Source organism: Colius striatus, chromosome 4, assembly GCF_028858725.1.
Source record: "Colius striatus isolate bColStr4 chromosome 4, bColStr4.1.hap1, whole genome shotgun sequence".
NCBI lineage: Eukaryota > Metazoa > Chordata > Aves > Coliiformes > Coliidae > Colius > Colius striatus.
The window spans coordinates 56,274,942-56,302,932 of record NC_084762.1 but is presented as its reverse complement, the minus strand read 5'-3'; the positions used below and the strand labels follow the sequence as shown (position 1 = coordinate 56,302,932).

The 27,991-nt window shown below is 36.6% G+C and overlaps 1 protein-coding gene across 1 annotated transcript; it reads left to right on the top strand.

The window, feature by feature from the left end:
- Positions 1-285: 285 nt before the first annotated feature.
- TCEA1 (transcription elongation factor A1) lies at positions 286-26,397 on the top strand. Its single transcript, XM_061994670.1, has 10 exons — positions 286-534; positions 6,535-6,597; positions 11,144-11,249; positions 17,793-17,880; positions 18,883-19,028; positions 20,935-20,991; positions 21,963-22,117; positions 23,969-24,115; positions 24,999-25,070; positions 26,090-26,397. Exons 1-10 carry the CDS (start codon positions 466-468, stop codon positions 26,096-26,098), a joined length of 912 nt encoding a protein of 303 aa, XP_061850654.1. The 5' UTR covers positions 286-465; the 3' UTR covers positions 26,099-26,397.
- Positions 26,398-27,991: the final 1,594 nt, after the last annotated feature.

Here is a 27,991-nt window from a genome sequence, read left to right as displayed (position 1 = left end):
GGAGAGGGGGCGACCGGCTCAGGCGTCAACTGTACTTCTGTCGGGTGTTCAGTGTCTTTAGAGGCGGCGGGCTGCGAGATCCAACCTTCCCCTGCCGCCCCATTCATCCGAGGGGCGCCTCCGGCCTGCCAGACCCCCTGCTCGTCCCCCTGCCCCACGAGATCCCCTCCCGCCGCTGCCGGCGCCGCCGCCTCCCCTGTGGCCCCGCCCCCACCACGGGCTCATAGTCTCGGCCTGCAGTTAGCGCTGCCTGGTTCCTGCAGCCGGTGCTCGGCGCGTGCTGCCTGCCGCCGCTCTGGCTGCTGGGTCGGGGCGCTGAGCCGCGGCCTGGCTCCGCTGCTGCCCGCAGAGCTCGGTGGCGGCGCCGGCCGCTCCGCGACGGGAGGGAGGTGAGAGGAGGGGACTCGCCTCCGCGGGCTTCAGCTCCCACTTGCAGCGCCGAGTCTCGCTCAGGCCGCCGCAGCCATGACCACGGAGGACGAGATCATCCGCATCGCCAAAAAGATGGACAAGATGGTGCAGAAGAAGAACGCGGTGAGCGGGGGCGGGACGGGACGCGGCTCGGTGCCACGGAGCCACCGCCGGCCCCGGGCGCCCACTCTCCCTAAAGTGGGTCCGGGGCCTTTCCCCTTACCACCGCGCGGCGCTGGCGGCCGTTCAGCCGCCTCCTTGTCTCCCCCGCCGCCCGGCGGCCTTGGCGGTTTTCCCGCCGCCCGCCCTGTCAGCCGGTCCTCCTGCCCGGAGGGCTGCCCTGACCGGCGGCGGGGAGGAAGCGGCGCTTCCCGAGCCCGGCTCCTTCGACTAGGAGCAGGTTCCTGCCCGGGACCCAGCCCTGAATCTAAATATCGTTTTCCTTCGCTCACCGTTCTTCAAAGTCATAGTATTGGCCTCGGTCGAGAGTGGGATGTGCAGTGGGAAGCCCAGGCAGTTACGGCTGCAGATGCGGTCTCCGTTAGATGGGTTGGTTTTGCTTTCAAGATGTGAAAGCTGGAGTTTTAGTTAGGATGTGCCAACTGAAATTTAAATGAAGAACCCTAATCCTGCTTTGGCAGGGTGTCCAGACTTGCATAGGCAAACTTCTGAGGCATAGAGGGGATGTGAGACACCTTTTTTTTTTAACCTGAAACCGAGCATGGATACCACTTTGATTGTGTTTATTAATTCAGAGAAGAAAGTCTGCCTGAGAACAGTGGTAAAACATAGGCAGAATTAGCTTAGCCTAGCTTAAGTGGGATTTTCATGTGTGGCCTTGATACAGAACTTATTTAGATAACATACTGACACTATCCCCACAAAAACATCAAAGTGAATAAAGTCACAGTGTTCAGCACCATTATGGTTACATGTAAAATAGAATATTAGTAAATTGTAAACTTTATTTTTTACTTCTCTATCAGGTGGGCATGTTGTTACTCTCTTGTAACTTATGATTCCCCCCCTTCCCAAAAGCTACTGTTTTAATGCATAAAGTTAGGATTTTTTTGTCCTATATGTGCATTAAACGTTCTGCATTAATGATAGCTCAGAATTGAGTGGTGTGGAACTTTAGTTTCTCTCTCTTTTTTTTTTTTTCCTGTTTGAGGTAATAAAAATTATAAATAATGCTTTTTAGTAAGATTTGCACGTTTCTAGAAATACTGGTTGAATTAAGCCAATGAAACTTTTTTTTTGTTCAGAATCTAAACAAAGCCATTGCAAGTACACACAGGCTGTGCATTGCTGTGTTTCAAAATCGTTGATGTTTCATAAAGTTGTATGGTTTAACTCTGATACATTTGAACCCTCTAATGATACAGTGGGGAGACAGGAGCCATATCTACTGAAAATATTTTTTTTACAGCCAGTGTTTATATTTACCCTTTTTGTTCCCTCTCTTTGCTTCTATTCCCTGTGATTTTCAGTCCCATAAAAATCACTGTCTCACTGTCCAGACTCTAAAATTGAACTAGTGACTCTTTCCTATGAGGTGTTGAAAGGATGAAAATGTCCAGACTGAAATGTTTAAATATTGTGGTAATGAGAATGATAAAGTGTAGCCAATTCAACATTATTTATAAGACTTCTGATAATAGAAAGAAAATGTCAGCTTCCAGGTAATATGGGAATGACTGTTGATGACCAGTGCTGTAGCGATATCAGAGGTGCTCCTGGTACTCACAGTGCATTTCTCTAATCTGGGAGGCTTAGGAGTTTGGATGCAATCCCTACCAGCAACTGGGGATGTGCATTCACACTGTAATGTGTGTAACCTAATTAACTTTCAGCGCTCAGGAGAGCGGTGCAGTGTGTTCACTGGGACCAGTGAAGGTCTGATTTGGCCAAGCGCAGCAGTGCACTCAGCTTGGCCAGGCTGCACCTGACTGGAGATAGCAGCTGGGTCTTTGTCTTCAGTCTCAGGAGTGAGAGTGCAGGCAGTACCACAAGCAGCTGTGCTTTGTTGGAACAGAACTCCTTTGTTCTAGCTCATTACAAGCAAAAGTGGCTCTGTTGTTAGTTTGATGCTGCCTCAAAAACTTTCTGAGGCTGAGGGCTTCAGCTGCCTCTGTGGCCAACAGAGTGGAGGTCTGAAAGTTTATCCAAAGTGCCTGTGTGTGCGGTGATAAAGAAACTTTAGCTGTATGTCACAGGATCTTGAGGGTTGGAAGGGACCTCAAAAGATCAAGTCCAACCCCCCATGCCAGAGCAAGTCACCTAGAGTAGGTCACACAGAAACTCGTCCAGGTAGGTTTTGAATGTCTCCAGAGAAGGAAACTCCACAACCCATCTGGGCAGCCCATTCCAGTACTCTGTTACCCTCACAGTGGAGAAGTCTTTCCTTAATGTTTCTTTGGAACCTCTTATGTTCCAACTTGTACTCATTGCCCCTTGTCCTATCATTTGACATCACTGAGAAGAGCCTGGCTCCATAATGATGCTACTGACAACATTTTGTATTTTTTTTTCCACTTTTACTCAACACAAACTTGTATTTGGTGTATGTCTAAGAATGAGAATGATTTGATGAAGCCTATCAATAAAAGAAAAAAAAAGCTTTAATACTTATTGACTCTGAAGTTGTCAAGACTCTGGTGGCAAGAGATGCTTCATCTCTCATACAAAAGGTGACTCTCTGGCTTGTGAGAAAGTGCTGTTTGGCATTTCTTTTTATGAGCTGGAAAGGTAGGCCGTGCAGACACCCTTCCTGAGTCAGAGTCTCTGTGATTTGCCTTGACTATGGATTTAATTGTAGCTGTGCAGATTTCATAACTATTTTAGTGAGATGATATATGCAGTTCTTTTGTTCTGAAGGACAAAATAATAATGCAATGTTGTATGTAATACTCTGTGAGATACATCTTTCTTACTTGAAATATTGGTTACTTGTTTGAAATATGCATTGCTTCTGTTTCAGGATAACTGTGATTAATAGTAGTGCTTTTCTTATAGATTTTGTTGTACGTAAGTCCACTTTTCTTTCATTAACCTGCTGTAGTGCACAGTATGAAAAATAAGGCTGTGGCCATGGATTAAAAAAATCAAGAACAGTTTAGAGAAGAAAAAATAAAGTTCTCTGTGTTAATGAAGGTTTGCTTCCTTAAGTATGACAGTATTACAACTGAATAGCTCTGCTCTCTTAAAAAATGTACTCCATTTTCCATCCCCTCAAGCATAGCTTTAAAATATGAATATAGAACCTCATTCTGGTGTTATGATCTGATCAACTGAGAGGAGCTGAGAGAAGTAATCTGCTAAATCTGTATGGAGCTGGCTTCTGTTAATTCAAGTGACAAGGTAAACTGAAAGCCAGCGAGCCTAACAGTACACAGCATTGTCTTTCCTTGTCTATAAATTACAGAAATGTCTTTAAAATGAAATTTATCATGATTTTCTTAATGTCTGGGTAGTTTACAACAGCAAAGCCTTAAGTTAGAAAAAGAGGAATTACAAGTTTTACTGTGCAACTACCACTCTGATTTTGAGAAAGAGGACATATGACTTCATGATGGAAAACTGTTTTGTTGCTCTGAGCTTAAACAATTTAAATTTATTTTGACAGTATATAATTTTTTGTATGCTTGATACAAATGATTAGAATGAAGTCTTAGGAGGCATTAGTGCATTAGAAGTTATTAGGAGTTTGGTACAGAAAATGAAATAAACTGTTGGTAACATCTGTGTGAAGAATACCTACATTTTAAGTTTTTTTTTTTTTTTACTTATATACTTATAACCTTCTGTATCTCTAGTTTGGGGAAAAATAAAGTTGTTTTGACGTATACAATTGGAAGGGGATTTTATAGAAGCAAAGAAATTTTGACTGGACTGTGTTTCTAAGATGAGATGAAGAAAGCGCTACAGTGTCATGGTGCTGAAATTGCAGACCAAGATAACCTCTGTTTATTTTGAAATCACATGCTCTGTACCATTTGTTAATGACTTCATTGGTATGGAGATTTTACCAGATTATAGTTTTGAAAATGCTACATAGACTTTTGTCATTTACTTTGTTTTGCCTAAGAAAATTTTCTTACATTAGATTTTGTTTTGTATTGGTAAAGATACTTCACTTGATTTACTTGGATCTATGTTTGCACAGAAGAAATCATGCTTATGGCTGTTTAGTGAAAGAAATGATTTAGTATGTGAACTCAATTTAGCATCTGAAACAGCATGACATTTCCTAGTCTTGCATAATTGCTGCTAAAATTATATGGTTAAAACCAGAGAAGTTTTGTATATCATGAATAAAAGGGAAGTAGACTTTTTTTGCCATGATGGCAAAATAATAAAGCCGTGTATAAGTGAATTGGGTTTGTGTAAAGTTTGACATACTGAAATGCTTGTCTTTAGAAGCTTCCTTCCTGTCAGATTGAAAAAAACAGGTGGTAGCAGGTATTTGAAAACATCGCAAATTGTGCCTGTTTGGATGTGATACAAGTTCTACTTTTGTCTTTCTAGGCCTTTTGGTGGTTATTTTGTGTTCTATTTTAGTGGTTAAAGTGTAAGACCTGCAGATGCAGCAGGAGATTACCAGAGTTTCCTTTTAACAGGTGTCACGGTATAAGTTGATTAGGGGGAATTAAAAAGTAAAGGAGACCAGAATGCATATTAAAGTAAAAAAAATAGGACGAATTGAGGGAGGGATATGGAAAGAAAAAGGAATCAGATTTTTGGGTTTATTGGGATTTTTGAGGGGTTTTATTTCCAAACCTCAATGAATTGGAAAAAAAAAAAAAAGGCAGGAGGGAATGGGCTCAGACTGAGTAGAGTGGCTTCTCACATGTGAGGGCAGTGCCTGTTTGCTGTTTGTACTGCACAGCTTAAGAACCATATACACTTGAATAGCAGCAACAGCATCTCAATCTGTAGGAACTTGCCTCAGTTTCACAACACACGTGCATAGTAACAAATGGGTGGTGCAGAGTTTTGCATAAGTAGAGGTGGTAAATCATCAGGGTTGTAGAGGTTAAATTATGGAGTTCACATTTATGAAAACTTTATTTTTTTTAAAGGCAAACATTGCCAAGGAATGAATTTTTAGTAAGAGTAGCTGTGTATAGAGTTTATTAATACCTAACAGTACAATCTCTGAAATTAACTCCTCTATCTAGAAAGTTGCTGCTTGCACAGTATTGGTTTGTGGCTCTCCTTATGGTCTTAGCAGGGGAAAAAGAAAAAAAAGAAAAACTTATGACAGCTAGCTGATAAAAAAGTGCATTATCTCAGATGTTATAGCACCTTAGGATGGGTTCTGGCTTCTAGTTTAGAATATGTTGGTGTTCGGCCAGCCTGGTGTAGGCTGGAGAGTTTTATCTGCATTAATCTATGCAGCCTAATCTGTGTATTTAACTGAATTAATATTTAAACTTAATAGTTGAAAATAAGCCTTGAAAGCAAGTCTTACTCATACTTTCATTTTTTAAACTTGGATATTTGTTGGTAGACACATTCACAAACTTAGAGTTTTCTACTGAGGAAGCTATGTCTAGTAAAGTAGTGTAATCTCATCAGAGTTTTTAAACCGGTAGTTTTCTGACTCTGCCACAACACCATAAATACAGTTAATAATGTTGGCTATATATGTTTTATATATATGGTTATATGTGAATATATATATGCATCTTTGATGCACTATGAGGAGCTCCTTAACTTCCAAGTTTTTGTGCTAAAACAAGTGAGATTGTTCTTAACTGAAAATTGCTGTAGTTGGCTTGTTTCTGATGCTGTTAAGTGAAGTACCCTTGAGGCTGTTTTCTTGAGTATATGTGTTGGTTAAGTAGCAATTGACAGAATGCTTTAACTGGTATTTGAATTATATGAGATAAAACTTCTCTAGTTTTTGAGTGAATACATTTATTTCTGAGTTAAGGCCTGTTAATACTTAGAGGCAGAGCATTCCTTGTCCTCAAGTTGTTCTATGGATAAATTTGGAACTGACTGTTTGAATCCAATCTGCAACCTTGGAGGCAGATAGGAGTATCTTGTTGGTATTCTATTTAAAGGACCTGATTACTACTAAACTGACTTTTCATTTTTTCTTTCTGTTTTTTGCAGGCTGGAGCTCTTGATTTACTGAAAGAGCTTAAGAATATTCCCATGACCCTTGAATTATTACAGGTATTATTTTCTTACTGTCATTATACTGCAAGTATTAACTCCATAATAATAAAGGTGAAGCCAACAAATTTGGAAGAAGGTTAAACTATTAAAGTAGATTACTAGGTTGAAACTCCTTGGAAGAGACAGTGTTGTTATAGGGTACCTATTAATACTTTACCCTGATTAAGGGTACTTAAGTGTTTTCTTCCATTAACGTGCTTTTAAAGCCTATCTTTCTGTTTAAGGTGAAAACAGTGAATTTTGTCATGGACAAAAGGGGAGAGCTGCTTATAAACTTACCTTACATATAATCTTTGATTCTCACTACATGTGATGTGTTTAATTCCCTCTGAAGGAGAGTGCACTCAATTACAGCTGATGCCTCCTAAGTTAATTATGATACTACTACTGCTACTACTCCCTTTCTATTCCGCTGGACTGGAGCGGTGGTATAATACAACCTCAGTTGCATGCATACTCTAGTTGTGCTTCTATGTGCTCTAACATAGAACTCTGACATATTTTTTAAATAATTTATAAATAATATATAAAATACTAACTCAATAAATTTTATTTGCATGTCAAATTTCAGTTTGCCCTGTCATTCAACAACAAACAACTTCTGTTCCAAAGTAACTAGATGTTTCCTATCTCTGAAAATTTTCAAATGGCAGAGGTAAACATAAGACCTGGTTTGCTGGGATAGCCACTTAAATTTTAAGAAACTGAGAAATAACTTTTTTCTTAGTGACAATTAATGATCACAGATACAGAATTAGCTATAAAGGTCAAATCTTAAGTGTCATAGCAATGTCATATGCATCCTGCATATTTGCAGAATGTACTTAGTATGTTATTACTAATATTGTCTGTGACAAAATAGGAATTTGAAAGTGTCACCTTCATGCATGAATGAGCATGGCTGACACAATACTGCAACCTTCTCCACTGTGTCCAACCTCTTTCCTTGAAAACCCCAAATAAAGTCTCACTGAAAAAAAAAACCCAAACCCTCCACAAGACAACAGCAAAACCCAGAAAAACCTCTTTGTTAACTTGACTCTTTTGAGTTTACTTGTGCAGGTCTTAATACCAGGTATCTGTCACATAATGGATTTTTTTCCTTTGAAATGAAAAATCTCTTAGCAAGTGCTCTGGCAGTTTAGTAAATCCTGTTATGCAAATGCATTTTTCGTAGTGGGAGGAGCACCTGGGGAACAGGGGGTGTTCAACCTGGAGAAGAGGAGGCTGAGGGAAGACATGATCACTTTCTTCAACTGCCTGACAGGAGGTTCTGGCCTGGTGAGGGTCTGTCTCTTCTTACTAGTAGGAGTGATAGGACAAGAGGAAATGGCCTCAAGTTGTGCCAGAGGGGATTTAGGTTGGAGATTAGGAGGAACTTCGTCACTGAGAGGGTTGTTAGACACTGGCACAGGCTGCCCAGGGAAGTGGTAGAGTTACCATCCCTGGGAATGTTGAAAAGCTGTGTAGCTGAGGTGCTGAGAGATGTAATTTATTGGTGGGCTTTGTAGTGTGAGGTGAATGGTTGGACCTGATGATCTTAAATGTCTTTTCCAACCAAAATGATTTTATAATGAGACCAGAAGGAGAAACTTTACACAGAACAGCAAAACACTTCTACTGTTCAACTGTGAGGATCTGAAGAATGTACAAGTAGATAAACTTATTCTGTTTTTTAGTTACAATGAAACCATCAGAGGAAGACTCTTCATCTGGCCAAGTACAAATAAACTCAACTGCCTGCCTTTTAGGGCACTTGTGTGACCTCGACTTAATTTATCTAAGTTTATATATTGTCTACTCTTCTACATGAGTGAAGCTTATTTATTCCCATCTGTATTACAGGTACCTGTTGTTAGAGTAAATTAAGAGTTGCAGTAAAAGACTGGTTTTAATCTCTTGGGACAGGTGCCATATGAGTTTGTAAAGAAGACTTCTCTGTTACAGTAGGTTTAAAGGAATTGGGTATTTTAGCATAGTTTTGCATAGCAGGTTGACGGTAGCGTAGTTTAGAAGTTTTCTTAAGAATCCACTGCTATATTCAAAATAGTTCTGCTGTGTAAGATTGCTTTAGCAAAAGGCTTAGACTCAAACTTATGTTATTTTTGTTATGCGTTTTATAAGTGTGTAAAGTTTGCTGCAAATTTTCTATGTTAGTCTCCCAAATTTGCTTAAGCAATGGGGGACTCAGAGCAACAGTTGAAATGCAAAGTAATGGTGTGCTGTTTCTGTGGTAGTTGATCATTAACATGAAGAAGGGTGACAATCATGAGAAAGTGAGAGGATAACTTCCTCTATGTGGATTGAGGTATCTATTGATGTGTTTGAACTGGTTAAATACAGGACACAAGTGAAAAGCAGGCTTCCACACCCATTTTTAAGCAGTTTTGAAAGCTGTCTCCATTGAGAAAAGCACTGCTAACTGTTATGATAGTTTCACTATGCTTGTGTAATGAGAAAAGTGACAATTCTTCCTGTAACATGACTGTTGTTTCAGTCTGAGCTGAGAGGTGTTCTGAATAATTTACAGGTATGTGGAACAGGAAGGTGTGCATTAGTAGTCTGGGCTTGTGTCCTTCTCACCTGACACAGAAAGCTGAAATGGTTACACACAATAATACAACCGTGCAATATTGAATGAGTTTTAGGTAAACAAGCTGATCCTTACTTACCTAGGCAGGGAGCCAGTAACCTTCCTCACATGTGACTTAACCTGGTGGTTAGGATTGCAAATCTGTTTAGCAGCTGCACAATATTAGAGGCATCACGTCCCTGGTGCTAATTGTGGGTAGTGAGCAGCTGAACAGTGTGACAGTCTTTATTTTAACAAACAGATTTTACTGGAAATAGCACACATGTATGCAAAACTAAGCTATGAGGTACAGTCCTTGTTGATGTCTTCAACAAGTCTGAGAACTCTTTACAGAGCCTGCGCAGCAACTCCCTCCCCCTGTTAGCAAGCAGAAGTGGATCCTCGCAAAACCATGACATGTGGTTGTGCCCAGTTATCCATGGAGGGTTGGGGCTTTTTGTAGAAATATTTTTCTCTTGGGTATGGTGAGTATTTTAGGGAATTCCAAGCATGTGTTACTCTTCATTGTCTGAAAATAATGTTGAGAGTATGTGTTTAAAGTGTCAAGAGAATTGGCTGGTACTGTTAGAGTGAGCAGAGTCCATCTTGAAACACTTTAGTTGCAGGAGAGTAACCATTTGTTATTCGTTAATCCAAGGTGCATGTTTAGAGCTGATGCTTTGACCAGAAGTTATTTGATGTATTTCCTTTGCTGAAATAACTAATGAATATTTCAGTATATTTCCAGTCATTTACCTATCCATGGTGCCTCAAAAAGTATTGTGTGGATTGTAAAGAGTAATTTACAGAAGCAAGTAATTTCCATTTGTAGCAAGCCACAAAGATTTAAGTTTTCCTTTGAAGGAGAAGGAAAATTATCATGAACTACTGCAAAAGCAAATAGAATCATTTCTATTTAGTGGGTCCTGTAAATGGTTAATGCAACAAAAAACAGTATCTTAAGAACAATTTTTAAAAATTAGTCAAGATATGAAATGATAATAAAATATTTGTGGTGTTACATGTTTTTCTCCTTTCATGAAATTAAGGGTGAAAATGGTCTACTTGTTAGATGAGCACATTAGTTAGAAGTTTTCCAAAATGAAACTTCTGCTGCTGTTGAGCTATATTTGCATACTCATCTTCCAAGAAGTGGTGCATAAATTCATCTCCTTTTCACTCTATAGGTGGCAGTAGTGCCAAAGGCTTAATGCTTGTTACTTTCTTGGCCTTTTCAGAGAGGCTAGTCTTACTGTTTCTTTCTTAAAAGAAGAACCCTCTGTGCTTAAGATTTTGAAGAATCTTGATATTACCAAAATTATTAGGAACCTAAAACTTGATCACTCCTGACTGATTCTACAGCTCCTTCCACAACTTTAGATATCTTTGTTCTCCTGTGGAAGCATTGAAACTTTCTGCACTGATGTAGTTGGTTTTTACTCTTTGACTAAATGAGAAGTCTAAGAGTATGAATTCACTGAAGCCATTGGCAAGCTTCTCGTCATGCCAAAACATAAATACAGTCATTACTTCACAGAAAAATGAGGCTTTGAGGCTAGAACCTTTGCAAAAAAAATTGTATCACATTGTGAAAATCATATACATGTCTCATTGTTGAGTGTTTTCAATGTTGTATTTAGTTTAGGTAAATAGTTCTGCAAAGCTTTTTGAAACTGTGCGGGAGCAAAAGTCTTCTAATTGACTCTCACTGCCCCCCACCAAACTTCTATCATGGAGGCAAATGGTAATGCTATTGTATTTATTTTGTAAAAGTCCCTGTTGTAAAAATAATTTTCTTAAAGGCTTGCAGTATTTCATCATCATGCTCTTAAATAAAAATTCCCATACACACAGAAACAAAGGAAAAAGATACTTTTAAAAAACAGTGTCAAAGTACAACTTCATATGTATTTGGTTGTTAAACTGTCTTCATGTCTGCTTTTATAGTGATAGTGTATATTTTTGTTTCAGTCTACCAGAATTGGAATGTCAGTGAATGCAATACGCAAGCAAAGCACAGATGAAGAAGTTACATCTTTAGCAAAATCTCTTATCAAGTCTTGGAAGAAACTGTTAGGTATGGTGACACAAACTTTTTTTTTTTCCTCTGCTCTTACATGTTTTATGTGCATGCAGTCTTGATGGAAATCCCTGACATTGCCTTGCTTTAGATATCTTTGTGCTCCTGTGGAAGCATTGAAACTTTCTGCACTGATGTAGTTGGTTTTTACTCTTTGACTATCACCAGTGCATTACCGTGAAAATATATTCAGAGAAAAAGTTGATATATTTCTGTTGGGGCTGGCAAGCAGTAGGAAGCCAGTTTCTGCAACATGACTCATTTCTGAAGTCTCATTGCCTGTTGTTGAGCTAGAGTGACTGTACTGCAGTACTAAGCACTAACGAACCTGTTCTTGACTATTTCCTTTGTCAAATATAATGGGTACTCTGAACAAGTTTTACAGAATCTTCTGTGAGAGCACAAAGGCTTTGAGGTTTGTTACAAAGTGATTTGTGAAGAGCAAAAAAAAAACGAGTAGAAATGCTGTAAAAAAATCTGTTAGAGCTTAAAGATAGTGAGGTAGAGGTAGATCTGCACTTTCTGAAATAGTTGTAATTTTAAACAACTTGATAATTAATAAGTAAATACTTTTTGTTTAATTTTACTTAAAGCAATGAATGCAATTAGTGAAACGTTTTTTCTTTTTAAGCAGGGTTTTATTCAAGGGTATTTTGTAGTACCTAATTTCAGTGGATTTGAAAACACTCAAATCTCAAACTATGTATAGGCATTTTTGTTCATGCTCTGTCCTATATTCTATTTCTTTGTATCTAATTTTAGGTAAGCTAAGATTTAGGAAGCTTAGTAGAAAACCAGTTTACATTATTTTCTACTGATTTAAATGTTTTCCTTTCTGCCTAGAAGAATATGCTAAATACCAGGAGGTGTTAGAACCCCCTGCTGTTTAAAGTCAGCCTCATTTTTAGCAATCAGATACTTTATTACTGTTTTGTAAATAATGTAGAAATGACTTTGTATCCATCTGACAGTATCCCTGTAGAATTAGACAATTTTTCACAGCTTTTAACTTCTATATTCTAGTAAGAAGCATCAAACTCTGCAGCGGAATTTTTTTAACCTATGTTAAAAAAGAGCATACTAATTAGGTTAATTTTAGTCATTGAACTTAGTACTAGATATGCTGATAAAATACTTTAAAAATCGTGATCGTGACTTATTAAACATTAAATACATAAAGAGTCTGATCAAAGTTCACTGGTAAATAGTGACAATTCCCTACTTTTTATGTTTAAATTTCCACTTAGAACTTGAGTCCAACTTGTATTATATCCAATGCAAAAAATGGTAAGATACAGAAGTGGAGAAATGGACTTGGATATTATCTTGAGTCACTCTAAAGATTTCTAAAAGCAGCAGCTGGATTGAGTGACCTAGCTCTCAAGTTATTAATCCAAATTTATAAAAAAGGCCCTGTCAAAGTTGGCTGATTTGGCTTTTTCTTTCTACAGTTCAAATTTTTGATACTGCAACTTAGACAACAAAGTAGGGACTAACTCGTCTGGTTATCGCTGTCCTTTGAGCAAAGGAATTACTATTTATCTGTTGAGACAGTAAAAATAGTCATCTGTCTCTCTTAACACAGTATCTTAAGTCAGTGAAACTTGTCATAATACATCATTACTTATCACTGACTGATCTTTAAGTGTTCCAACATTGTGAAACGCAGGGAGAATTCCTGCCTGAGGACCAGAGGATGTTCATGCTGTAGAAGTCTGGAATAAGACTGTGATGCCTGATGGTTATGGCAGGTCAATCTGGGTATAGGCTGCTGCTGGAAGGGGTGGTCTTGACTTCCCCTCTGCATGGGTGACATTGTTCTCTCCTGCGCTGCAACTAGTGCTGAAGTGTCTGTCCAGGAGACCAGAGCTGGGAATTGACAAATTGGAAATATTTTTTTTTCATTTCTTCTTATTTAAATTTCAGCTATATCAGGTTTTTGTTCCAGTTTGTTTGCAGTTACTGTTTCCCACACAGGGGTTGTGGCAGTAACATATGGCTGGGGCAAGGTCAACCCTTCCCCCCTTGATGGCTTGCTACGTTCAGGTAGTTTTAAGAGAGCTGGGAGACTCTTTCCTAAGGCTTCTTGCATCAGGTGAAGTCAGTCAAATACATGAGGAACTGAAAAGTAAATAGCAAATATTTGACATTAATAAGAACTGAATACTTTTTTCTTGAGGCAGCAACCTTTGTGGTCTAATTTTTGTTACAGGACAGATATTATTGTATGTACATTGTTGTGCCAGATGTAGTGTAGTTTTGGTTGTGCACTTTTATGTAAAAAAAATCAAAATTATTCCTGAAAATATAACACTGCTTATTTACTCAAAACTTGCATAGTTTATTTCTCCTTGATTGTAATGTAGATCTTACAATAAAGCATGGTAGGGCATATGTTTCACCTCTCGTTTCACAGATTATTAATTCATTAGAACTTGCCCTGGCTTCCACATTTATGAGATTTTATCTGGGCTGTGCAAAGTATGGGTAGGAATCTTACAAAGTACTCTTATTCTGTTTTATCATTAGTTTTGACTTTCTCAGAAGAATACAAAATACCGTATGTTGAGCTGCTTGAGAAATCAGTTTCGATTATGCTGTTTGTAGTGCATGTAAAATGGTATGGATCAAAGATGGCAACAGAAGCGGACAGCTGTTACTCGTACCAAGCATTGTACTGAGAGATCTGAAGTCTTTGTGAGTTTTTTTTATAAATGACATTTTGAATTCAGGCAAGATTGTTCACTGTTTAGGCTGCATGTGCTGTTTAAGTTCAATGCTGTTGGAACTTAGGTTTTAAGAATGCATGGGCAATGTGAGAAGAAATCAAAGTAAGGTGGTGAATCACCGGATGTTATGGCCTGACTAGAGCTATGCCAGGTTAGACACAAAGATTTTTTTTTTTTTTTTTTTTTTTTTTTGGTAGGGTGGAGGGTGAGGTTGAAAGCTGCCCACCACAGGTCTTGCAAGTGTTGTCTGAGGTGACTCACTGAGGGAGCTACACTGGAGGATTGCTTTCATACATTGCTGTAAGAACGTTAAACCACACCACCCAGTTGACCCCAGTTTACATAAGGAAGCAAAATCGACTCTCAGAGTAAAATACCATTTGGTTATAACATGAGGTTTGGAAATAACAGTCATTTTGCTATGTAGCTGAGTGTATGGAGGATGCTATGCAGATAACCTAAATAGGTATGCATTGATTTGTTATGAGGAGTGTTTCTTTTATGATTAAAAAAGTGATTTTTTTTTTTAAGGAATTTAACATTCTTCATCACAAATACTTACTGAGGTCAAAGAGTATACAGTAAAAAAGACCATCTACACCTCTAAGTAAACTTAACTCCAGTAAGTTTATGTTCTGAAACTGAAAAATGCAGAATGATTGGACAGTAATCTTAAGTGCTTAATATTTGTCAAAAGGAGATAACACCTGCCGAATTTCACAGAAGCATTTTACTTGGATTACTTTATTCATATGTTCCTTTATTGTTTTGAATCTGGGTTTGATTCTAATGAAGCAAGCTGGTACTGTCTTCCAGGTGTGTTAATGCTGTCATTAGGTAAAGCTGTTCAAGGACATCTAGTAACCTAATGTCTTTGCTCAAATAAACTGTTATTGGCAAAACAATTTTCTAAATTAGCCCAATAATGTTTAAGATTATTGTTTACTATTGATAAGAAGAGTAAATGTCTTTGACTTACTAAGTTAAGTCAAGTGCAAAGATAATTTCAGTAGTTTTAATTTCCATACCAAGTCTCAGCTGTATAAGTCACCTCCTGCCAAATGTGTGTTTGGAACTGTTTCATGTACAAGTATTAGATCTATAATTTGTTAAGATTATTAGTGGAGAAGTAATAACACATGATGCAACTTACATGACACTATATAGGAGAAAAAACATGTGTAGCAAAGAAGTTAATGTGTCATGCTCTTTTGTCACTTATGATAAAAGAATCTTTAAAAAGGGGAAACAGTTCATGACTTTGTTTTATTGATAAATTTTAGCTATTATTCCTCACCATACTACTGTGAGGAAGAAGCTTGTTCTCTATCTTACCTTCATGTCCTCTTGCAGAGGAGTTGCTGACAAGTGTAGCTGTTTGTGCATCTCGATTATTTTGGTCAGAGTCTTGCAGAATGGGCACTAAAGAATTAATATGTATAGGAGTAACTGTTAAATTAATGATTATGCCATCTATTACCTGTTCTCATATCTCTTCAACTTATTTAAACTGAATACTCAGAGAGCTTTCCAAGTTTTGGTGGTGATCTCTGAATCAGTAACTTATGATAACCCACTAAATGAAATTCGTGTGTGCTTCCAAGGAGTAACTCCACCTTTCATTAACATTTCAGAAAAAAATCCTACTTTAAAAAACTTTATAATTTAAAGTTAAGTTTCTAAATTACTAACAATAACATCTTTTTATTTTATGATTTTTTTTTCTTGTTACTAGTAAATATCGTGAATTCACTTGGAATATAATTAGAAGAATCTGCAATGAAGCCATTAATAGCTTCTAACATTCAGATTAGTTATATAATCTCTGGTAATATATTATTACACTAAAAGTTTTGTTCTGCTAACAACACAATTGTGTCGTATTTACCCTGGAATGATGGTTTCACTGGAAAATATAAAGTATCTCTAAAGTTAATTGCAAGTCTCAGATAGAAACTGCAATGCAGTAGTCAGAATTTGACAATCTTAGTCCAGTGGCTAATAATTCCTATTTCTAGACTGTTCTGTGCATTTTAAAGAAACATTTGTTGCCAAAGTGAGTAGTTGTGTCAATATGCATATTGAAAATGATTTTTTTTTCTTTGTCTTAATATTACAGACTTTAGTAGGTATCTTAGCAATGGACTGTGATCCATTTGGTTTATAGCCTCATTAGCTTTCTTAGTTGAAATTGCTTATAAGTCCAAATTTATCATATTAGTAGTTCATAAATTTATATCAATATTAGGATTTTTTGAGTAACACCGTGATTTTATTAAAGACAATCAGTGCATCATCTACTGTGTTTAATTTCCCTTTTTTTCTTCAATGGAGAAATTTGTCAAGCATCGAATACAAATTTACAAACAGTAGATTAGGAAATCACAAAATTTTTAAGCTCTTGAAGGCTGGAGGAATATTCTGGAAGACTATCCGTGTGCTTGCCTGGTTCCTATACTGTTTTGTAGGTATCTGTTTTTAGATACAACTGGAGACAGAATAGTAGATGAGTGCTTGGTCTGATCCAGTACAGCTGTCTCTGATCATCCTTTTATGATGATGATTTTTTTAAAAAAAGTTGTATTTGATTTGATAAATTCCTTACCTCAGAAGTTAAGGAGAAGATCAAGGTCCTGTTCAGTTTAAATGTAAATTGTTCTTATTACAAATAAGACATTACAATAATTTTCTTCTACTTCTAGGGGAAAAAAAAAAAGCTCAGTGCTGAAATAAGAAACTTGAATTTGTGTGTCCTGTACCACCAATTATCCTGAGAAATGTGGGGATGCGGCTCTTCTGAAAATGAGGATACTTTTAGATGGTCAAACAAGGATTTAGATACCTATTTCAGGACATCCTAGTGAGAAAGCCTGAGCTCTACCATGTTTCCCTCCTTTTCTTGAACTGTTTTTTTTCTTTCTTTCTTTTTAAAGTTTGTAATATATGCGTATCCCAATAATATAATCTATGGATTTAGAAATGTAATGTCAGCTTTATAAGAGCTTAAAGAAAGGCATTCACAAAACCTGTCAGTGATGCCAGTCACACTAGGCTTTCTCTGTAGGCAGCCAAGAGTCAGCCTTTCTACAGAGCAAATCAAAGCAGGAGCTCGATTTAGCCACTTGACAATAGAAGGGTGGGTGTGTTCTTGCTATGCTAAAGTTAAATGCTGTGATTGCCTTTTTTAATAACGGCTTTTGTCTTTGTTCTTCATAAAGTCATTGTTAAACATAGCCTTTTATGGGAAAAGCATTCAAATATTTTTGAACACTTAAGGTGAATAATTTAAGAGCTATCACAGAAAATACTCTGCGTGTCTCTGGAAAAGTCTTTCCAAAGCATGTGAAAATGGTTTTTTGTTTTTTGGCAGCCATGTTAGCTTTCACACCACAGTTTTGTTTGCTTCAGTCTGTTGGTAGAAATCCCATGAATGTAATTTAAAAGAATGGCATGTATTTAGTAGGAATTTACGTTTAAAACACGGAAGACAAGCTTCAGAGTCTTGATACAGTAGTTTAAGAATTTACTGTCTACCAGTGTTGGCAAAAATAAATCATGAAAGTCTACATTTTTATCATATCTTCACTACCAGTTTAAGCAGATGCTGGACTTGAGGGATCTGAAGTGTTGTCATATTTTCCATTTGCTGGGTTTGGGAAGGTGTTGGGGAGTGGAAGGCTGTACTGCAAGAGAAGGTCAAAGCAGAGAGTGGGAGCTGATAGCATTTCCAACTGGTTCAGAATATTTTACCAGTGCCTTAAATCAGTTACTATTTCTGAGTAAAAGAATTTATCATGTTTTGTATTTCCAGATGGACCTTCAACTGATAAAGATTCCGAAGAAAAGAAAAAGGAGGCTGCGTCTTCCTCACAAAACAGCCCTGAAGCAAGAGAAGAAAGGTGTTTAATTCTTCATGACTATACAAATAATCTCACTTGATATCAATTAACATTAAAATATTTTGTCCAAATTTGTCATATTAGAGACAGCTTCCACATTCTTTTCTGAAATACCTAGAATTATACAAGAGATTGTGTGGTTTTAGGGAAGTCAGTTGTGCTACTGCTGCCGTTAAGAAAGATGAAAGCCACAGGTAAAGATACTGCCAGGCTTGTTATTGTTTGTTCCATCTGTCTTTTCTGTCAAATGTTCCTTCCTCTTTGAATACTAGTGCTGAGCTTTAAGAACTGTAAAACAGCTTGCAGCCACATCTTTGTGGTAATTGCATATATTAGGTGTTTAGAACACTTCTTTTGTCAGCTTTTATGTTTATTAAGTAATCTCATCTGCACTTTATTTGGTAAACACAAAATACATATCAGAAAAATGAGACCATTTTAATAACATTGTGGGAGCTGAGGAACATTTGCAAAATACTGTCTGCAAGCACATTTCTTCTATAGATTTCTGATTTTAGTGAATGTTTCCAGCAGCCATTTTCAAATAGAAATTTAACTTCTAACCACTTGTCCCGGTGAAAGCTAAAAACTCTTTGGCTTGGTACCACTTAAATGCAGTAAACAGACTGAATGTGATGCATCCAGTGCAGACCGAATGTTAATGTGATGTATCTTTGCTATGAAGTTCGGGGTGGGGGTGGTGGAGAGATTTAATGTTAATGAAGAGAACTGAGAATTAAAACTTACATGCCACAAAATGGAATTAAATAACCTGCTGTGTCTCTATTATGTGGAATACCCTGGTGAATATTCTAATGATACTTTTAAAATTGTATTGACTCTAGAGCTATAAGTAGCTTTAAAAAGGTGGCTTATGTTCTTTTCTTGGAATACCACCAAGTGGTATGTAGATAAATAGACCTGAGTTTTGCCCTGGAACAAAGTAATTTGAAGGGAGGGGAAAACATTAATATTAGTTTTCTTTTTGCCTTGTTTTAACAGTTCAACTAGCAATTCCAGCAGCAGGAAGGAGGAGGGAAGTGCTCCCTCAAATTCTTTCATCCCTTCTTTTCCCCGGGCTCCAAGCACTTCAGATTCTGTACGAGTGAAATGTAGAGAAATGCTCTCTGCAGCTCTCAGAACAGGAGGTGAGCTTTGTAGACTTATTTTCAAGTTTAACTATTTCCTTCTCTGTTTTAGTCCTTGCCCGCTCCATTTTTGTCTTGCTTTGTAAGGTAAACTTATATCTGCTTATATCTGTTTGTGTGTTAATACCCATGGGCCAGTTCACCCAGGTTGCAAGTAATGAGTAACCCTGACAGCATGGTAATGTATTGAAATACATTTTTCTTGCTGGTGATACGGGATGTTTTGTGGCCTCTGTTCATGTGGTATCTCAACAACAGTGGAACTTCTTTTCAGGAATGTTTTTGCCTTGAATCTTTCCGTAGAAGCTGCTATTTTTTGTGGTCTTATCTCTGACTGAGAGTGCCTTTGTTACACAAGAGGTCATGTGGGCCTTCAGGTTTCCGTTTTTGAAGACTGCCCTTCTATTTTGATTTAATCTTGAAGTTTCACTGAGATACCTGCAATAAGACAGTCTTGCATTGCTCTGGCTTCATGTGTTTTGGGCACCTGTACATTTCTTGACTGTTTTGGGATTCTTTTTCTCTGCTCATGTATACTTGAGTGTCTTTAAAATGACACATTGGAAGGTGTATTAGATAAGGGGCAAACTAAAAGTTGGACTGTTCAGAATGACCAGAGTTTTTTTCTGGTGGATCCTTTTCTTCTGCCAGAACTTATGACCCAGCTCCTGTTCTCTGTTCTCCGTTTAGTGTAACCTGACCCAGTCTAAACAGACTTCTGAATCATCTGCTTTTACCCTCCTCACTCTTATTCTTTCTTTTAATTTGTATAAATTCATATACAGACAGTAATCAAAGGTGACCATGAATTTATGGACTATATATCCAGAGGACCATGAACTTCTAAAATAATTTGTGACCAGAAAGTTTTCTATAGCATCTTAGTATTCCTAATTCTATGATTTTAGCTATTTTTCAAAGAATGCTTTTTTGCCATGTTACTTTCTACAGCACATATAAACTGATCATCCATGGGTTGAATGTCAGTCTCAAAAAATAAGGTTATTTTCTTGTTTTATGGCCTTCTGCATGAGATTGAAGGAGAAATGGTGTTTGGATTACTCATTGAAGTACACCCATGTGAAAATGAGAAGGAGGAAAACACATACTGTATCTAATTTGTCCTAAGCTATCTTGGAATGACAGCTGTCTCTGAGTAAAGGGTTGGTTGGAAACAGTAAACAATTATTTTGAGACATTTTAGGTCGTGTTTAATTGTCTTCAGGATTTCTATCATTTATTTCTTCTAATTTACATGTTTTATGACACAGCTCTGCTTTGTATTCTTTAAAAGTATCTAATAATATTGTTTGTGTTACTTAATTACTATGTTTCTAATGAAATCTTTCTCTTGCATGCATGCAAAATGTTGATTGCTTATGCTTCTACTGTGTGGACTGAAAGAAATGATGAAACACAAACCAAAATGGTTTATTTTTTATAATAGTCTCTTCTACACAGATTCTTGGTGGAGATGGGTATTGACCAAAACCCTTAGAATATTTCAATTTTTTCTGTATAACAAAAACTCTTGTTACTACTTGTTTACAACTAGATGTCAGAATTTTTTGATTTTTGTGAGAGATTTAGAGTTGGTCTATTTTTTTCAAACTTCCATTACTGCTCTTTTCACTCATGGAATCAGAGTCACAGGATGGTAGGAGTTGGAAGGGACTTCTAGAGATCATCTAGTCCAGTCTCTCCCTCACTTTTGTTCTTCCATGTAGTAAGTTAACAAAGTTTTGAAACAATAAATATACACTGAATTAGGCTTTCCTATACAAAAGGAAAGTTCGCTGTACTTGTTTCATAGTTTGCTGAGTTTCAGAGTTTCAAAATGGACTCTCAGGAATATCGAACTCTGAGATTGTCAGGCTGCTAAAATTTTAATATTTGTTTTCCTCAGATGATTACATTGCTATTGGTGCTGATGAGGAAGAGCTGGGTTCTCAGATTGAAGAAGATATCCTTTACTGTACATCTATGTGCTCTAGAACAAGGGTATTTTAAAAGCATTGATAATGTAAAAATTAATAAACTTGATCTGTTTATTGAACATTGAAAATTTCATTTAAAACAAAAATAGCAAATTGTGTTTTAATACATCAGTGCAGAAATTTACTGTTAAAAAAAACCAGCACAACTCAAGTGATTTGCCTTAAAACATGTAGGAATGTGTGTAGGTGAGTGTGTGTGGGTTTTTTTCATTTCTGTATGTTTTTCTTGCAGCGGCAATATTATGTCTTCCTGAAATGTTCTGACACAAAATGCTGGGCTCTTCTATGTTATTTTTAAATCTTGTTAACAGGTTTGATTTTTTTTTATAATGTCTTTATTTCATTTTCTACAAGTTTATTTCTAAATGAATTTGCAGTTTTTGAAATGGTCATTCTGGTTGCACTGTTTGAAGAGTTTACAGAACAGAGGTCTGGCCGGTATTTCTTTTTAGTGGTGTGGTGTTTGTTTTTTTTCTTAAGCACAGAAATAGCTTAAGCCTTCATGATTCTAACTTGCTAATGTCCTTCAGTAATTATGGTCAACGACCATTTATGTTAAGGAATTTCCCGTGTCTGTTGCAAACCTGTTTTAAATTTCTGATAGTGAGCTGCCAGTGTTGGATTATTTGATTTAAAAATTAATTAATCCTCAAGATGATGCCAAGGAACTGGACATAAATTTATGGGTGACTTTTCACAGTTTCAGTTGAGTTCCTACTACCCAAAAATTCATCTTTCACTGACCATGTGCTAGACTATGACTAGGCTTCAGAGGGACATGAAGTCTGCTGTGTTGAACAGGAAAGTAACTATTGGTTGGGGTCAGGGTGTGGTCTTGATCAATAGTGGAGAATGACATTGCTTTAGGAAAAAAAACCAAATCCCTTGTAGTGTTCTGTTTTATTCACTAGTGTTTTGTTCCTTAATTCCAAAGCACCTATTTTTCAGGAATTAAAAAACACTGATATGAAGTACAAAAACAGGGTACGAAGTAGAATAGCCAATCTCAAGGATGCGAAGAATCCAAACCTAAGGAAAAATGTGTTGTGTGGGAACATTCCTCCTGACAAGTTTGCCAAAATGACAGCAGAGGTAAGTACAGTGTAGGTCTTAAACTGTTTCCCTATTGCACTTAACATCCTGCCCTGTGTTTATTAGCCATAAAAATCATTTATGAAAGCTGCACTCACTGTTGAAAGACTACCTTGTTTGTGGCTCATATAAGTCTCAATTATAGGGTTATGTTGGGACAGAGGGAATGAAAATCTTAATAGTTCCTAAATACCTGATTTTATCTTAAGTCATAAGGCAGGTAAGCTGTCACGTGTAAATTTGCTGAAATGTGGTATGTTGTGCCATATTTACAAGGCCTCATGATGGATCAGGGATCATTTTTTAAGTTTAAGAAGGTGTAAATATGTTTGGCTAATGACTACAAGCTGCTTCTCTGTTCACTTTTCTGCATCTGTAACTGTTAGCCTGTCTTGCCATTTGTTTTTCAAATGCTAACCTTTGCTGATATACTCCTATGCAAAGTATATAACATTGTGGTTTTAAAGATCAGTCCCTCTCCTGTTGGCATTTTCAGTGTTTGTTTAAAGCTTGTCTCAGATTTGAGAGAATACTACAAGTGATTTTTAAGGAAACACTTAACAATAGGTAGAAAAAGTTATAAATGATAGGGGAAAGAAGCTGGCATTACTCTTTAACTCAAATTAAATTTGTATTGTTGAAAGAACATTTCGGACAGCTGAATACAAATTCCCGTTCAGATGCTCCCTGTCTTCACAAACCAAAATAAGTCTAGGAAGTCAAATGGAAAATTAGATTTTATGGGAGAAAAACAGAGAAGCGCGGTTAACATCTGGTTTCAGTTTTATAGTTCTGCTTTTATGTGTTGGTTTCTCTGCCCTGCAAATCAGGTATAATGGAGTGTCCTGTAGACTGAAATGAATTAAATTTATGATCAAGTGATGAAAATCATCATTAGCTTTGTTTTAAAGGAAAGGGATGGGTTTTGGTCATTTTTTCTTTTCCCTTTTATTTCTTTATATAAAGAAGATGATGACGGAATGTATAAAGGAAAGTAGATTGTATCTTCACTACATATTTTGAGTATTTTTCATTCTACATGTGTGTATATGTGTATGTACAGGCATAAGTTTTGTGTTGTCCAGTGCCCGTTCTTTGTTTCAATTATTGTCTTGGATTAAAATTGTAATGGGTAAAAAAAGCTTTTAGTGTTATAACTATTTCTAAAGTGAAACAGCGTTAATACAAAATTTGGATTGCACATCTACATGGGATGTGGAGTAACACTTCATTGAAGAAAAATTAAATGATTTGTTTTTGCTGTGCATATTTGATTACTATGTATTAATGGAGATCCTGCACACAGGCACCATAGTAAAGGGAAAAGAGAATTGGTGAATCTGAGCTTCTGTTAGTGTTTTGAAACTTAAGTTTGTATGAGTCTCGTAACATATGGTAAATTATGGCTATGCTGTATTTTGCAGAAATAGTCAAAATAGTGTAAATTTTCCCATTGATCTTTTGTAGGTCAATGAGACAATTTTGTAAGGATCTAAGCTAGGGAGAGAATCTTTTTCCTCCTCTCTGGAGAACTTTTTAAGTCTTCTTCTGCCTTGTCTCTCTGTATTACGTCTCTGAACTTTAGAAATGTATTTGCATAGACATGTTTCCAGGTGTTCGATATTGCAATGTTGTACTGTGTAAGAAAAAAGAACGCTTGTAGCTTCTGTGCTGTGAAAAATCCCAACTTCTGTCTTGTCTAAATTAAGAATGTGTGGAATTACTTTCCCCTTCAATAGAGTTGTTGTTCATGAATTCTAAGCAAAAAATTGATATGGGCTCGCACAGTGGTTATGACTTGTTTAAAGACAAGAATTCTCTAGTAAACGGTCTGCTCTTTGTCCATAACAGGAAATGGCAAGTGATGAGCTGAAAGAAATGCGCAAAAATCTGACCAAAGAGGCTATCAGAGAGCACCAGATGGCTAAAACAGGAGGTACCCAAACTGATCTATTTACATGTGGCAAGTGCAAAAAGAAGAACTGTACATACACCCAGGTATGTGGTTATTCAGGCTTTTGGTTTTCCTTTTTCAAAGCTTAAGTCCTATATAAGGATTGTCAGAGAAAAAAAGTTTAATTATAAAATGAACTTTTAACAAAATGCAAAATATGTGAAGGTAGTTGAATGTACTTAGGTGTGCTTCCATAAGTTATGTTTATTGTGTTCATTTACCAAAGATTTTATGTCAGTCCAAGCTGAATTTCTATATAGCCTGAAACGTTGGTTTCTTTGCAATGCTGAGTTTTGCTAATCTTTCTTACTACGTTCTTTATTAATGTGCTTGTATGTGGAGGAGAGCTAATGTACTGGTTTTAATATGTGTAAACTTTTTCTTTACAGAGGGAATAAACAGAAGAAAATAATGGTACATACACATATATATATTTATATAAAAAAATCTGCCATTTAACTAACACGAGACACTGGTCTACAGCCATTCCTACAACCTTTTTCTATTGTAATTAGAAACTGTGTACAAGAAGGGCTTTAATTTGTTTAGCAGTGCTTCAGGGCAGGCAGTTTTGATTACAGGATCAATTGCATTTATAATTTAATATTATGTATCAGATGCTTTAAGTAGAAAGCTATTTTTCAACTGTGAGACTTTGAAGCCTTTGTATCAGTAAATATATGTAAAACTGTACTGAAGTTGTAGTTCTACTGCAGAATATTTTCCTAGAAATATGTGCACAGTTTCTGTGCTGAAATTGATATTTTAATGCTACTAAATCTGTCAAAACATGTTTATGCTTTACATTCTAGACAAAAAAAAAAAAATCCGGTTTCAATTTGTATGGAAAGTTAACTTGTGGTTTTATCCACATGTGGTTTTTTTGTTTCCTTAATGTTAAACCTTTTTAAACCTTTTTTACCAAAGGTTCAAACCCGCAGCGCTGATGAACCCATGACAACGTTTGTTGTCTGTAATGAATGTGGAAACAGATGGAAGGTAAGACTGTTAGACCGCTCTGTGTGTTGGATAACTAACAACCAGTCTCTGTGCCTAATTTTGGTTTACAGTAAATGACAGATGAATTTCAGTTGACTTTTGATTATTTCTTAGCCCAGTAATGATATTACGTGTTGATATTGCAAAATAGCTCTAGGTTAGAAAAGAATTTTGACTGAAGGTGTGAGATCACACAAGTAGGAAGGTGGCAAAGGGGGAGAGAAGTCAGGAAATTGACTTAGTCCTTGTGACATTTAGTTACAATATTGCGTTGCCATACAAAGTGGCAAGTTAGTCACTGTATTTTCTCTTTTTACACCCAAAGATATTCTGGTTTTAATTTGAGTGGAATAGGCATCTTTAGGCCTTTTATTCTTGGGTTTTTTTTGCTACTGTGAAGAGAGGATAAATGGAAAGAATATGCCGCCAAATTTCTGTGCCAGCGTTAAGTGTAGGGTAGTGATAACTTGATTTAGGTTTGGTGGTTTTTTTTAAGTTCGAGAAATGGCGTTATAAAGGCTTCTGAGGAACACTGGTAATCCAATAAAGTAGAGAAACACTGAAATGAAGGCCTGTAAAATTTACAGCTTGAGACATTGTAACATTCAGTGTGAAGCATGATACCCTCATTCTGTTATGCACGCTGCAGCTCTGCAGAACCACAGTGCACAGCATGGGCTAAGATTACTGCATTAAAAAAAAATCTTTTATGCCTCTTGTTTTATTACTGAATGTTGTTCATATCTGTAATCCAAGATATCTAAATAGTTTATACAGCTTAGAAATTGTTTGATGCGGTACCTAGAGGAGTTCACGTGCCCTTAAAACCTTCTGCAAGGTGGCAGTTACAAAAGTGTCCAGATGAAGTTGCTTGAGTCAAAGGAATGGTTGCAATATAAGCAAGTGCTTTAACTAGTAATTTCCATATCTGAAGTATGGTGTCATATTTCTCTTTCTTCTTGCAAAGATTTAGAAATAAGCTGTATGAAGATCTCATAAAAATTCTTTTCTTTTGACAGTTCTGTTAGAAGAAGAAATTGTCAAGACATCTGGACCAGTATAAAAGAGGATTTTGTAATTAGCTTTAAAAACTAGGCTAAGCATCTAGCTTCCTGCAAATGAGCATTTTTTTGGGTTTTCTTTTCTTTCCTATTTTTTAGCAGCATACATGCCTGGAATTAGCTGTTGTTTTGACACAACCATCGTTTCCTTAAATGCCTTCCTATAGCTCATAGTCAGTAGGGCCAGGTTGCTCAATTGTATGGTGAATGTTAAAATATTTTTTCATTTTTATAAGTAAGTTGACATTAAACTTTTACCAATTAAACATTTCAGTAATTGGCTTGTTTTTTTTCTAGCTATGTAAATAAAGTACTGTATTTTTAACAGTCTGAAACATACACACTCCTCCCACGTTTTTTACCTCTCCACATTTATTCCACTCTAAGAGTGAAGCTTGTTTCTTGCTGCTGTGTTCACTAGTTTTGCAAAGAGAAAAGGTATCTTATTTTATCTAACTATGTTAAACTCTGTTTTTAACTAAATCTCAGTTTAGTTAAGTCTTTAGTTTGTATGTACTGTTTCTGAATTAGGACTAAATTTGTGGTCATGAGGTTTGGAAATTCATTAGTGGATACGATGAGCTCTTTTGCAATGGTTGACTAAGTTTTTTTATGTAACCAGCTTTGATCAATGCAATATATTTTATTGCCCAAATCATGTATATTACATTCTATCAGTAGGTATTATTTCTAGGATTATCTGAAAATAGTAGGTTAAATCTGATTTGAGTGTTCCGTTTTGCTTAATGTGCTTGACAACGGAGTTTGGTATAGACTTTGTAAATAAACAAAGGCATTGTGTTGTAGACTGTCCTAATAACACTGGCTAACCAATTCATCACAATATAAACTGACTAGGGAGGTAATATTAAGTTCACTTCATATAGATGACAGTAATTTTGTTCATAATTTTGAGATGTAGAGTATCCGATGTCAATCACAGACCTGCAGGTGAGAATGAACTCTTAAAGTTACAGTCTTTTTCCATATGTGGAATGATATAAATACTGCTTTTTTTACAGTGCACATGTTTGGAAATATTTTCAAATGTAAGCACAAGGTAAAATGTCAATGTGTTTAGAAGAGATTAAATGCGTCCATTATACCAGAGTTTATATTATTTATTTTATCAAAGCCTGGGGCTAAGGAGGTCTATCCTGGCAATGTATAAGGGGTTTGTGGGAGAGTGGGAAGAGTATGTGGGATTCCTGGAGAATAAATTCCTTGACTGTAAAGGAAAACCAAGATTTTTCTATGCTGAATATTTTTTTGTGTGATGATGGCAATTGTAACAAGTGAGCTGGAAATAGTACAACGACACTCAAGCTTTACCAGACGTTTAGTAGATACTTTACAGAGCAAGCTTTGCCAGTCAGTTTGCTCAAGGAAAGAAAAGTAGCTTTTCTGCTGAAAGGAAAAATGATTAAAACAGAAGTTCTAGTTGCAAACTTTTTTTTTTTTTTGGTAGAAAATTGTTCAACATTTAAAGTTTCTTGTGTAACTTTATATAAAAATGTTTTAAACTCAGTTTATTTGCCCTAATTCAGAAAACATTCTTTTTTCCTACTAACAGGATAGGTTTCTTTCTATCTCATATGTGGGTCCTTTGGCAGGATTGCTTCAGAGTTACTTAACAATGCATAATTGTGGGTTGTCTTGGGTTTTTTTTCAAGTTAAGACAATAACAAAGTAATGACAGAAGTTTTATATCAATTGCAGTGCTTCATTTAGAGACCTTTTGTGAAGGACAAAGTTAAAAAAAAAGAAGTTAAAAATTATTCCAAATTGGATGCCAAGTAGACCTACATTTCAGCTGCTCTTCATAGCGTGTTACAAGGCCGGCACAGGTTGGTTTGTGTA

What these genes read in the sequence shown, in the direction of transcription:
- TCEA1 (XM_061994670.1), top strand. Translation starts at nt 466, where the DNA reads ATGACCACGGAGGACGAGATCATCCGCATCGCCAAAAAGATGGACAAG. An exon ending in TGGTGCAGAAGAAGAACGCG is followed by an intron (nt 535 to 6,534) that starts GTGAGCGGGGGC and finishes TGTTTTTTGCAG; the next exon opens with GCTGGAGCTCTTGATTTACT. An exon ending in TGCAGCTCTCAGAACAGGAG is followed by an intron (nt 19,029 to 20,934) that starts GTGAGCTTTGTA and finishes TGTTTTCCTCAG; the next exon opens with ATGATTACATTGCTATTGGT.